Raw genomic sequence first — 12463 nt, 5'->3', positions numbered from 1 at the left:
GAGAGAGGGGTGAGGTTTGGTTTAGGGAGGCAATTTCATAGCTTAGGACATAAAGGTATGACCATTGATGGAGAAGCAATTAAAATTAGAGATGCTCAAGAGGCCAGAATTACAGGAGCACAAATGTCTGAGGGTTGTGGCACTGGAGGAGATTTCAGAGGAACTTAACAAACAAAGATAAGAATTTTAAGATTGAACTGTTGCCAATGCAAGTCAGCAATGTAGGAAGCATCCTTAGTCTAACCACCTTTACCCCTTTCATCAATATCTTTCCTGCTGTCATAAGATCAGAAATAGGGCTGCTTAATTATGAGTCACACCATTCATAACTCCCCCGACAACGACACAGATCATGTCAGCATAAAGCAAGACCTGAATAACATTCAGGCCTGGATTAAGTGCAAGGTAATGAGCATCTGAAACAAGAGAAACCCCAGCCAGCTCTCTTGAGCTTCAAGACGACCATCAACATTGAGCTCCCCACCAGCAACATCTTGGGTATCACCACTGATTGAAAGCTGAACTGGATCAATTCAACATCAATGAATATAAAATCTGGATGCTCTGATGCATTGCTTAGAACCTGACCCTTTCAAGCCACTCTATCAAAAGACTCAAGCCAATAGTGTGATGGAGTACGTAGCACTCACATGGATGGGTAAAGCTACAACAGTACTCAAGCAGCTTCACACCATTCAGGTTAGAGTAGTTCACTTGACTGAATCCAGTGAGAGATACCAAAGTTCTCTTCTTCCACTACTGGCACACTGTGCCTGCAGTATATACAATCTACAGAAGTGTGGCAACTCCCCAAGGTTATTTTGACAGTATCTTACGCCCCTTCAATCTCTAACCCCAATAAGGAGAAGGGAAGTAATGGTGTGGGGACAAGAACACTTCCAAGCCACATACAATCCTTACTTGGACAAGGATCGCCAATCCTCCATTAGCCCAAATGAATATCCTGGAATCCCCAGCTACTGTACCACCATTGTGAGGGCACCATCAACCACAAAGATGGCAGTGTTCAAGGAGAAGGTCCACCAGCTTCACAGGGAAACTACAGATGGGCAATAAATCTCTAACAATCAGAAGATTTTTTTATTGAAAGATAAACAAAGGAGTTCTCCCAGAGTCCTGGTCAACACTTATCCCTCAACCAACACTGAAAACAGATTAACGGGCTATTTATTTCATTGTTTTTTTTGTGCGGCTTTGTTGTGCCCAAATTGGTTGCTACGTTTGCCTAGATAACAATGACTACAGTTTATAAAGTGCTTTGGGGCACCGAGGACATGGAAAACACTAAATAAACGTAAGCTCCTTTTCTCATAATATAAATTTCTGATACATGAAATCTTGATTGTGCACTCTGTACAGTCTTGGGTGCAGCAACGTCCTTTCTATAATACAGCGGCCCTAATTGCATATAGTAACCAAATGATCGGTGTGATCATTACCAATACAGGAACAACACAATTGCTTCAGTTTGGTCTCTGCAATTGCAACCCAATAGATTATCCCTTTCAGTGCAGTTTAGCACTAGCTGTTGCTTTTTCCACTATACTCCTATCTCAGTCCTGATCCACAGTGTACCACATTTGAAACATATACTCTGATTTAATTCTTTGCTCCCATACTATTATTTTATATTTATTCCATTGAATTTCTTCTGCCGCCTTAATGATCAAAAACCCTCTGAATCTAGCTGTATTGCTCCTAACTATTTACTTTGTCTCCTACCGCAACTTATGTTTGTACAATACCATTCATGTAACAGAACCTTTCAAAGGCCTTTTCAAAGGGTGGGGGCCAGTGCAGTGGGCATAGAGCAGGGATTAGGGAGAAGTTAGGAAAGATGAGGTAAGGCACAAACAAAGAAAGGGTTCTGAGAAAAATGCTGAAGTTGTGGGAGATAGACTGCCAACAAAGAAACTTGAGCACTTCAGAGTACAGGGCTGTTCTGACTGAAAAAAAACAGTTGGTTGCAATTGCTGTTTGTGCCTCACTGCACCTCCCCATTTGCATTCATTATTTTGCTCTCTCATTAGGTTTTCTGTTCTTTACTCTCTACAAAATGTTTCTATTTGTTTTCAGGTTCTCTCTTCCCTAGGTGTTTTGGTTGATTCTCTATATACCTCCCCTGGGTGTAGCCATAGGGATCTCCATGGTTCCCCTTGATGCATTCATTCACACATTCATTTGGCACTTTGCCTGGGTGCACTCACTGTCCTTTCCCTCAGCTTCCCATATAGGGATACTCATTGTCTCTATTTTCCTCTCACCCCCTGCCTCCCCCAAACCCCCTCCATCTTTGCTGGAAGCACTTGTCATGATAATGAAAGAAAAATACCGAATCGCAAGCAGAAATATTGGACTTTTGAAAAATAAGACCTGAGTTTTTAAAATACATGCAAGCCACTGGCTGGAATGCTGCAGGGTGTCTCCCTAAGAGACAGTGGAACCCCACCCTGCTGCTAGACAAAAGCAAAATACTGCAGATGCTGGAAACCTGAAACAAAAATAATAACAGCTGGAAAAACTCAGGTCTGACAGCATCTGCGGAGAGGAACACAGTTAACGTTTCGAGTCCACGTGGCTCTTCATCAGAACGGAGGAGAAATAGAAATGAGGTAAAATATAAGCTGGCTGAGGGGGGTGGGACAGGTAGAGCTGGATAGAGGGCCAGTGATAGGTGGAGGCAAAGAAGAGATTGCCAAAGATGTCATAGACAAAAGGACAAAGGGGTGGTGATATTAGCTAAGAAATGTGCTAATGGGGGTGGGGAGGGGTGAGGGATCAAAATAGGCTAAAAGGTGGCGATGAAACAATGGATGGGAAGACATTTAAAAATAATGGAAATAGGTGGGAAAAATATATTTAAAAAATATAAATTATTAGAAAAAGGGGGATCGGAAGGAGGGTGGGGATGGAGTAGAGAGTTCATGATCTGAAGTTGTTGAACTCAGTATTAAGCCTGGCAAGCTGTAAAGTGCCTAGTTGGAAGATGAGGTGCTGTTCCTCCAGTTTTCATTGAGCTTCACTGGAACAATGCAGCAGGCCAAGGACGGACATGTGGACATTGGGTGGAGTGTTGAAATGGCAAGCGACAGGGAGGTCTGGGTCATGCTTCCGGGCAGACTGAAGCTGTTCCGCAAAGCGGTCACCCAGTCTGCGTTTGATCTCTCCAATGTAGAGGAGACTGCACTGGGAGCAGCGGATGCAGTAGATTAAATTGAGGAAAGTGCAAATGAAGTGCTGCTTCACTTGAAATGAGTGTTTGGGCCTTTCGACGGTGAGGAGGGGGGAAGCAAAGGGGCAGATGTTGCACTTTCTGCGGTTGCATTGGAAGGTGCCATGGGAGGGGGGTTGAGGTGTAGGGGGTGTTTGAGGAGTGGACCAGGGTGACCCAGAGGGAAAGATCCCTGTGGAATGCCACCAGGGGTAGTGACGGGAAGATGTGTTTGGTGGTGGCATCATGCTGGAGTTGGCAGAAATGGCGGAGGATGATCCTCTGAATGCGGAGGCTGGTGGGATGATAAGTGAGGACAAGGGGGACCCTAACATGGTTCTTGAAGGAGAGGAAGATGTGAGGGCGGATGCGCAGGAGATGGGTTGGATACAGTTGAGGGCCCTGTCAACCACTGTGGGCGGAAAACCTCGGTTAAGGAAGAAGGAAGACATGTCAGAGGAACTGCTTTGGAAAGTGGCGTCATCAGAACAGATGCGACGAAGGCGAAGGAACTAAGAGAATGGGATGGAGTCCTTACAGGAAGCGGGGTGGGAGAGACCAACCACAGACTGGGTGACCTTTGGTCTGTCCGCAAGCATGACCCAGACCTCCCTGTTGTTTGCCAATTCAAAACTCCACCCTGCTCTCATGCCCACATGTCCGTCCTTGGCCTGCTGCAATGTTCCGGTGAAGCTCAACGCAAACCAGAGGAACAGCACCTCATCTCCCGATTAGGCACTTTACAGCCTGCTGGGCTTAATATGGAGTTCAACAACTTCAGATCATTAACTCTCTCCTCCATCATCACCCCTTTTCTGATCCCCCTTTTTTTAATTATTTATATTTTTTAAATATATATTTCTTTTGCCACCTATTTCCATTACTTTTAAACGTAGTCCTATCCATTGTTTCATCTCCACCTTTTAGCCTATTTCAATCCCTTCCCCTCACCCCACCCCACCCCCACTAGGGCTATCTGTCATTTGTTCGCCCTGCTTTCTACCCTTAATGTCACCATTAGCACGTTTCTTAGCTATTTTCACCACCGTCAACGCCCCTTTGTCCTTTTGTCTGTGACATCTTTGGCAATCTCTTCTTTGCCTCCGCCTATCATTAGCCCTCTATCCAGCTCTACCTGTCCCACCCCCCTCAGCCAGTTTATATTTCACCTCATTTCTATTTCTCCTCTGTTCTGATGACGAGCCGTGTGGACTCGAAACATTAACTGTATTCCTTTCCACAGATGTTGTCAGACCTGCTGAGTTTTTCCAGCTATTTTTATTTTTGTTGCCAGACAAGGAACTTCTAAAAGACATCCAGAAACTAATTGCTTTGTTTGGTAGAGACAATGGGGCATAATGGGAGATGAGCATCATATCCAGTGAGCAATGCCTAGACAGATTTGTGAATTCGCCTCCCACGTGGAATACACAAAGTAGGGGTTAAAAGTGTGCTGAAAAGCTGCTCCGGTGTCTTACTGCTGGTGGGTGTTCTGGGAGAGAGCAAGTGCTGGAAGTTTGACTCAGAAGTAACAGCCACACACACTAAGATAAAAGCAAAATACTGCGAATGCTGGAAATCTGAAACAAAAATGAAAATTGCTGGAAAAACTCAGCAGGTCTTACAGCATCTGTGGAGAGAAAGACAGTTAACGTTTCGAGTCTGTAAGACTCTTCATCAGAACTAAAGAGGAATAGAAATGAGGTGAAATATAAGCTGATTAAGGGGGGTGGGACAGGTGGAGCTGGATAGAGGGCCAGTGATAGGTGGAGGCAAAGGAGAGATAGCCAAAGATGTCATAGACAAAAGGCCAAAGGGGTATTAACGGCAGTGATATTAGCTAAAGGATGTGCTAATGGTGACATTAAGGGCAGAAAGCAGGATAAGCAAGTGACAGACGGCCCTAGTTGGGGCAGGGTGGGGGAAAGGGATCGAAATAGGCTAAAAGGTGGAGATAAAACAATGGATGGAAATAAATCTTAAAATAATAATAGAAATAGGTAGGAAAAGAAATATATATATATATAAAATATATTATAATAATGCAAAAAAGGGGATCAAAAAGGGGAGTGAGAATGGAGCCACACACACACTACCCCTGCAAATCGCCATTTTGCAGGTATCCCGATCTCTCTCCCTCTTTACTGAATTCAACACTACTGGAGCCTAAAAACAGATTATTCATCCACTGGCAAAAGCAAAATACTGCAGATGCTGGAAATCTGAAACAAAACCAGAAAATGCTGGAAAAACTCAGCAGGTCTAACAGCATCTGTGGAGAGAGGAACAGAGTTAATAATGTTTTGAGTCTGTATGATGCTTTTCCAGCTCTGAAGATGAGTCATACGGACTCGAAACGATAACTCTGTTTCTCTCTCCACAGATGCTGTTAGGCCTGCTGAGTTTTTCCAGCATTTTTTGTTTTTGTATTCATCTATCAGAGTCAACTCTACTGGAACATTGAAACTGACTATTCGTCTACCGCAGTCAAATCTACTAGAACCTCAAATCCGACTATTTGTCTATCGGAGTCAATTCTACAAGAACCTCAAATCGCAACGCTCAATCATCTACTCTCCACGGATCCAGAACTGTTCCATATACCTTTTCTTTTATATATAAATTCTTACTTTTAATCTGTATGGCCATATACGCATGTGTGTTTTAACCCTTCTTGCCTTTAATAGTTAATAACTTACTCTCACCTTTAACTCAAGAAATCTGATCAAATTGGCTTCTTCAAACCAGAGTGATTGGGTCTGGGAAAAGGTATCCACAAAAGGGATCCTTTTTAGATTAAATCTCGTTGCAATCAACAAGAGGAGGTGGTGCTGAATAAAGGCAGGGAGTCGGTTCATCGCTCCTCACCTGGGGCATAACAATTTGGGGGTGTCCCAGCCAGAAGGTAACAAATTGAGGGGTCTCGCCTGGATCAACAACTTTGGGGAACCTCACTTTGGGGGGGTGGGTCGTAACACACTCATCATCTCATTCCCTCTGTGCATCCAAATGCCCTTGATCTCTCACTTTCCCTGTACCACACCTAGGTGTAGACATCATTTCTCTTCCTCCCTGTGTATGTGGGTGCACTCACTGCCACACTTCTTTGCACCTTCTCTGGCTGCACACACCAACTATCTCTCTCTGAGGCTTTCCTGGGTGCACTCAATCTCTTTATATTTATCTCTCTATGACACTTTGGATTTGTTCATTCTTGCTTGCTCTGGCTCAGTTTGCTGATCCTCTACAAACCCTTTATATCTTTGACTTGAATCTTCCTTAGACATCTTGCTTGATTTGTGCTTGTTATTGGCTTTGTCTTTCAATCTTCCCCTTGCCATTCAGTTTATGTGGCATTCAGAGATGTGGTATTGTCACTAGCAAGCTACTGACATTGATCCAAGAGGCTGCAGAGCTATTGACTATAAATGAAGTTGCCAGACTATAGGGTTGAAGGGCACCCCTGCTAAGGCTGCAGAGCCACCTACAGGAACTGGAACCTGCCCAGGGGACTGGGGAGAAAGTTAAATACAAAACCATTAGTAATAAAAAAAGTACAAGCATTTTCAAATGAGAAGGCAGTATTGCATGACATTGTGGAGAAAACTGAACTATGGAAAGTGAAGTATGAGCAAGGGGCATCAGAAGCAGCAAAGGGAGGGGAGCAAAGCATACAAAACTCTCCATCATTGCAGACCTGCAGTCAGGTCCCATGATAATGACATAACAGGAAAAACTAATGGGAAGCCAGAGTACCTTACTCGTCAACAAAAATCCTGTTCATATCACAATAGAAAACTGAATTCTGTGGGAAGAAAAGTTGGGTTTCTGTTATGCAACAGCTGAACTTCCATCACAATCATTTTCAACACAGGTCAGTCCAGCCTGAGACAGCCATTGTCTGCATTTAGTAATCAGATGGGCATTGGCACATAAAAGACATTCGGTGGAGGGAGGGGGGTCTTAGTTTAAAAAGAAACTGGCTACAAATAAATCAGAAACACAGCAAATTTGTTCTAAAGCCTCAGATAGTGAATCAGAGGTGTCACTTAAGGCTTCATCAGTTGGTTTCACACTTTACTCTGAGGCACCCAGTACTGGGCTGGGCCAGCAGCTTCTCCTAAAGGCAGATAAAGAATGCTGAGAACTAGTGGGAACCAATTATCAATCAGTTCAGGGGTTTATATAACAATGGTGAAAAATGCAAAACCTTAACCATGCTAGGAATGAGGAGGTCAAAATAATGTGCGGTATGATTTGTGACTCAGGATTGCAACAACGAGAAAACAAGCAGCAGTAAACTGGTACTACTGGGACATATAATTACAAAGAAATGTTTTGGGACTGATGCACTCTAACTAAACACAAGTTCATTACAGAAACAAAATGACAGAGACTATTAGGGGTGGTGCCACTAGTTACAACCTTATTCTTCAGACACTCAAACCTGCTTTCTAAACCAGTGTCTGATGGCTACTCTTTTGGCTTGTTTTGAGGGCCTTGCATAGAATGAGGTACTGACTATTTCAACTGAGGTTGTAGTGGACACAAAAACATAATTAAGAAGAGATGCCCTACTGATGCACATGCATTTTGCTCCCGTACCCAACTCTTGCTCCCACCCTGGGGCTGCCCATTATTTTATCTCTGTTCCTTCGCTGATCTGGAGCAGCCCAATCCCCAATAACAAACGAAATCCTACTGATGTAAAATGAATACAGTTCTTTAAGCCACACATGGGGCTGCCTTATAACTTGTGACACCATTGTAGTTCAGGGAGGGGAGCTGAAGAGAGACGGGCTACAATGAGGTGCAAAGTACAATGTGGAAATTAGGGGCTTTCCTAATAGACAGGAAGTCTTCCTAATGTTCTCAGCAGCCACCACTCCAGAAAAGGCCCTCGAAAATGTTAAAGTAAAGTTGTTTCGTTAAAAGCAAACTGTAATGCTCTTGCAGCATGCCTGGAATGGTAAACCATTAATTTTAGAGATTGCGTAAAACTGGGTTTACCCCTACTGGAAAAACCTAGCCGGGAAAACAAAGGCTTCCAAACCAACAGCACCGTAGGAGTAACTTCACCAGAAAGACTGCAGTGGTTAGAAGCTCACCAGAACATCCAGGGCAACTTGGGAAGGGCATTAAATTATGGTATTGTTCATGACACATTCATATCCCAAGAATGTATAATTAAAAACGTATCTTTTATAAAGATATAAGGTAACTGATCAGCAACCACACTAACAAAGCAGCATAGTCTGTAAAGAAAATTACAGCTGTACCCCGGCACCACCACTGGAGAATGTAGAACTCTCTGTCAAGGCACAGTAATTACAGCACTGATACAGGCCATTTGGCCAAACTGGTCTCAGCCAATGTTTATGTTCCACACGAATCTGCTCCTACTTTACGACTTCTCCAATTATCAACATATCCCTCCTCTTTACATGCGATTGCTTAAAAGACACTGCTGAATTTCTAACAATAAGCGTATGGGGTCACTCAACTAGATTGGATTAGCCACCCAGTCATTGGTTGCTTTGCTGGTTAGAAATAGCAGGTACTGAATAATATGTATGCGCCATGGAATTGAGTGTTGAATATTTTTGAATAGTTTGAATATTTTGTCGTGATTGATATGATCCAAGTGTCTTAGAAATTATAAAGAGACACTTCAGCAAATCTGACAGTGATTGAGCAAAGGCGGGGAGAAAAAGGCAACACGATTACTTGCGTAATCTGGCAGTGTCATTCATTGCCAGAAGAGCTGTGCTAAACTCACAGTCCAGAAATTTTGAATGTGAAGATTCAAAGCCAAACTCCTGCTAGCAATTAACATTGAGGGTTAAAAACCAACGTGTGTTCTCACAGTTTCTACCAACATTACAAAATTGGAAAATTATGCATACAATTGATTTGACATAGGTATAAGAGGAGTGGCACTGAAGTTTTTTGACAACAAATTAGGCAGCATGGCAAACGGTGAGAAAGAATGGAGACCTCAGGAGGGTTTAGACACGCCAGCAGACTGGGCAGTTAGGAGGCAGGTGCAGTTCAATACAGAAATGTGTCAACCGGAGCATTTTTGAAAAAAACTAAAACAGACTACGAAGAAGATAGATACAGCACCTCTATAAAAGGTAATTGAGCTATGGATAGGGAACACCTGATATTAACTAGATTGATATCAGGAATAAAGAGTAGTTATTAAGCATCAAATGCCTTAAGACTATTTTCACTGGAACAGGGAAAGTTGGGGGCAGGGTAGGGGTGGGGGGTTGGTGCTGGGGGAAAATCTAAGATTTTCAAAATTGAGATTTTGTAAATTCAAAAGCGCAAGATGGTTTTCACTTGTTGAAAAGTACAACAACATATTTATTTAGCACCAACATCCAAAGGTACTTCACAGGAGCACTATAAAACAATGTAGGATTAATAGCATGGGGGACAGGGTCACGATTATCACTGAAGGGACGGAATGAGTAATGAGAAATGCTTTTCCCTACACAGGTTAATAAAATGGGAAACTGTGCTTTATCACAAGTAGCTATTGAGATATAGACTAACATCACTTTAAAAGAAATTGGATGACTATGAAGAGGAATAGTAAAAAGGATACAGAGAATTTAAATTTGATTAGATAACTCCACTTGCCTAGCACTGACAAAGACTTGATGGGCTGACTGCACTCCTCCTGGGCTGTAATTTCTATGACTCTGTACTGCTGTACGGGAGTAGATCATTGCAGTATATCTGGCCACTCTCCAAGTTCAAAAGAAATGCCATACATGACTGTATCTCTCCTATCCTTTTCTCAGCCAAATATCTCTCAAGGTCCCCTTGAAACTGCCGACACTTTCTGCCACGCCAGCAGTTTGCTACATGCGCTCACCATTGCCTGTGCAAAGTTGTTAAATTTATGCCATCTGTTCACCCTCTTTTCAGCTCAAGTTTGTGCCACTTTGTTGTTGAGGTTGTACTCATCTCAAACAAACCAGGGTTCAACCTGTGTAAACACCTTAAGAATCTTAAAGGCCTTCTTTAGTAAAAACAATTCCCTAGCTCAGTACCTAAATCCATTTATCAATTGAGCTGGCAATGTTGCATCCTCTCCAGTTCCAGATGTCTCTAAAACAATATGACGACTACCAGAAATTATGAACAGTAACAACTAAAAAGATGATTCTTAAAGCACCCCCTTCCATGCCAATCAGCTGCTCTTAGTTCATCTGACTTCAGCCAATTTTAGATCCACTTCAGAAGTGATCCCCATTCTGGGTCTATCAGCCTTGTGGGACTACTGGCTGTGTGACATCGCATTCAAATTAAATCAAAATGTATATCATCCATATTATACATTCCTTATGCCCTCCAACTACTTCAAATGAAGAACTCATAACTTTGTCAGACTTCACTTTCCTCTTATTAGCCTACATATCTTTTCAGGTATTTCATTATTGCCTCTCACATATTTCTAAGGCTTAGTGGCCCTTCATGTCCACTTTATAAACTATTGTTATGTCTGTCAGTCTTACTTCGAGGCACAACTCCTTTCCAATGATTCCCCAAAGGTACCATCAGAAACGGTCTCTCTGGATTATATCCATCCCTTCATCTTTTTTAAAATTTCAATCATTTGGCTTTCAGCTATATTTGTCTGAAGTAATCCTTATTCTTGTAGATTATTCTCAAAATGTAACATTCAGTATTATCCACCTCATTCTCCTCTGCACCTTCTTCCTAAATCACAATGCCTTTTGCCACGTCAGAAAACAAAAATTGGATAGGATATTCCAATTGTGAACATCCCACAGCCTAATGCAGACTTAGTCCTCCTCATTTTGTACTCTATATATAGTAGCAGTACAACCTCTATTTGTGTTCCTTAGGGCTACCTCATATCACTTGGACACCTTTAAAAAGTGATCAGTTTTCAGCCACAGGTCTTCTCCTTGATTCATTTAAACAGGTACACTTAAATGGTATAAATGCATTTGAAATCTCCTAATGGCAAGTAAATGATGCTGCATTTGTCCATTCTCAATAGCATTTGCTACTTAATCTAATTTACCTAACTTAATACAAATCATTAGCTCAGACCTGTTAATTTGGTTCGCGTTTGTAGCCTTCACACACATTATCATCTATGAATTTCACTTGTTACTCCCATAATGTAGAGCATTTCCCAGCCATATGCCCCTTCCACTTTTAGTAGCTGCCCATCATTGTTTGTATATTAAAATCTTTTCCTTCTTAACTTTTTTTTTCAAATTTTGGCTAGAAATGTTACTTCTCCATAGTAAAATGAACTCTTGGTTCCTTTTGTGAAGGTGTCAATGTCCATTGTTGCTTTTGCATTTGCCTAGATGATTACTTTGGAGTTGGCTTAGTTCCCCTGGCAGCACCCTCAAATTAAAAAGTTATTGGTTTACTAGGATAAGTCACTAGGAAGATCCACCTCCGCAAATCTAACATGAAAAGTAACTATATTCAATGGATATCTCACCCTTGGTATCTGTGAAGGACCCAACTGTTACCTTAACTGCCTGTTTGCTATGAATATAGTTTTAAAAGCCTTTCAGATTATGCTCCCTGTTCTCATACCATTTTAGGTTTTTCAATTTTACATCTCCTGATCAGCCCTTTCACTTTGCTGCTTTTCTACATTACGTCCATTGTTGAATCTATCTGTAGACTTACTCTTGCTATTCCTTCGCCGTGTCCTCCACATGTTTCACTTTTCTTTCAATGGTTTCTTCTTCTTCTTCTGCCGCACTTACTTCCCAGTGGAATATGGTTGCTGTGTAATGTCAGCAATGCATTCTATCTATCCTCTGCATGCCTCCTTTCCAATGCGTCACTGTTTTGCTCTCTTAGTTTCCTCCTCTCCTCCTTAAATTCCACCTTCCTGATTGGAAAAGGGTGGAGTACAATCACATTGTGGTCTCTCTTTCTAGATGTTCTCAATCGTAACACCCTCAATCACTTATTGCTGCATATCATCACTCGCTCTGGCTGTAGGTTCCTTACACTTTTGTGGTATGCATCACTTTTGTACTCTTTTGTAGTATTATAACCTTCTGAATTATCCCTCATAAATTGAAGCCAGCCAGAATAATCGTTTGAACATAATACCATTCATTTAAATAAACCATTTCAGGTTCACTCTCTCTTCACCAGGTATCAATAACAGTTTGTATAATAAGGCCTTTTTCCCCTTGATGCCATTTACAT

The 12463-nt window shown here is 42.0% G+C and overlaps 1 protein-coding gene across 3 annotated transcripts in view; it reads right to left on the bottom strand.

The window, feature by feature from the left end:
- The window catches only part of LOC121271287 (cAMP-dependent protein kinase catalytic subunit alpha-like), a 157971-nt gene that overhangs the window by 114823 nt on the left and 30685 nt on the right, over window positions 1-12463 (bottom strand). The window contains exon 1 of one of the 3 annotated variants that reach the window (XM_041177165.1): window positions 11930-12215. The exons of the other annotated variants lie outside the window; for them this stretch is intronic. Coding sequence (XP_041033099.1) covers window positions 11930-11960 — 31 coding nt within the window. The 5' untranslated portion in view covers window positions 11961-12215. Of the gene's footprint in view, window positions 1-11929; window positions 12216-12463 lie in introns of those variants that run through there. 3 annotated transcript variants of the gene reach the window in all.

This window comes from Carcharodon carcharias, chromosome 30 (assembly GCF_017639515.1).
Source record: "Carcharodon carcharias isolate sCarCar2 chromosome 30, sCarCar2.pri, whole genome shotgun sequence".
Lineage (NCBI taxonomy): Eukaryota > Metazoa > Chordata > Chondrichthyes > Lamniformes > Lamnidae > Carcharodon > Carcharodon carcharias.
This window is presented reverse-complemented; position numbering and strand designations above follow the sequence as displayed.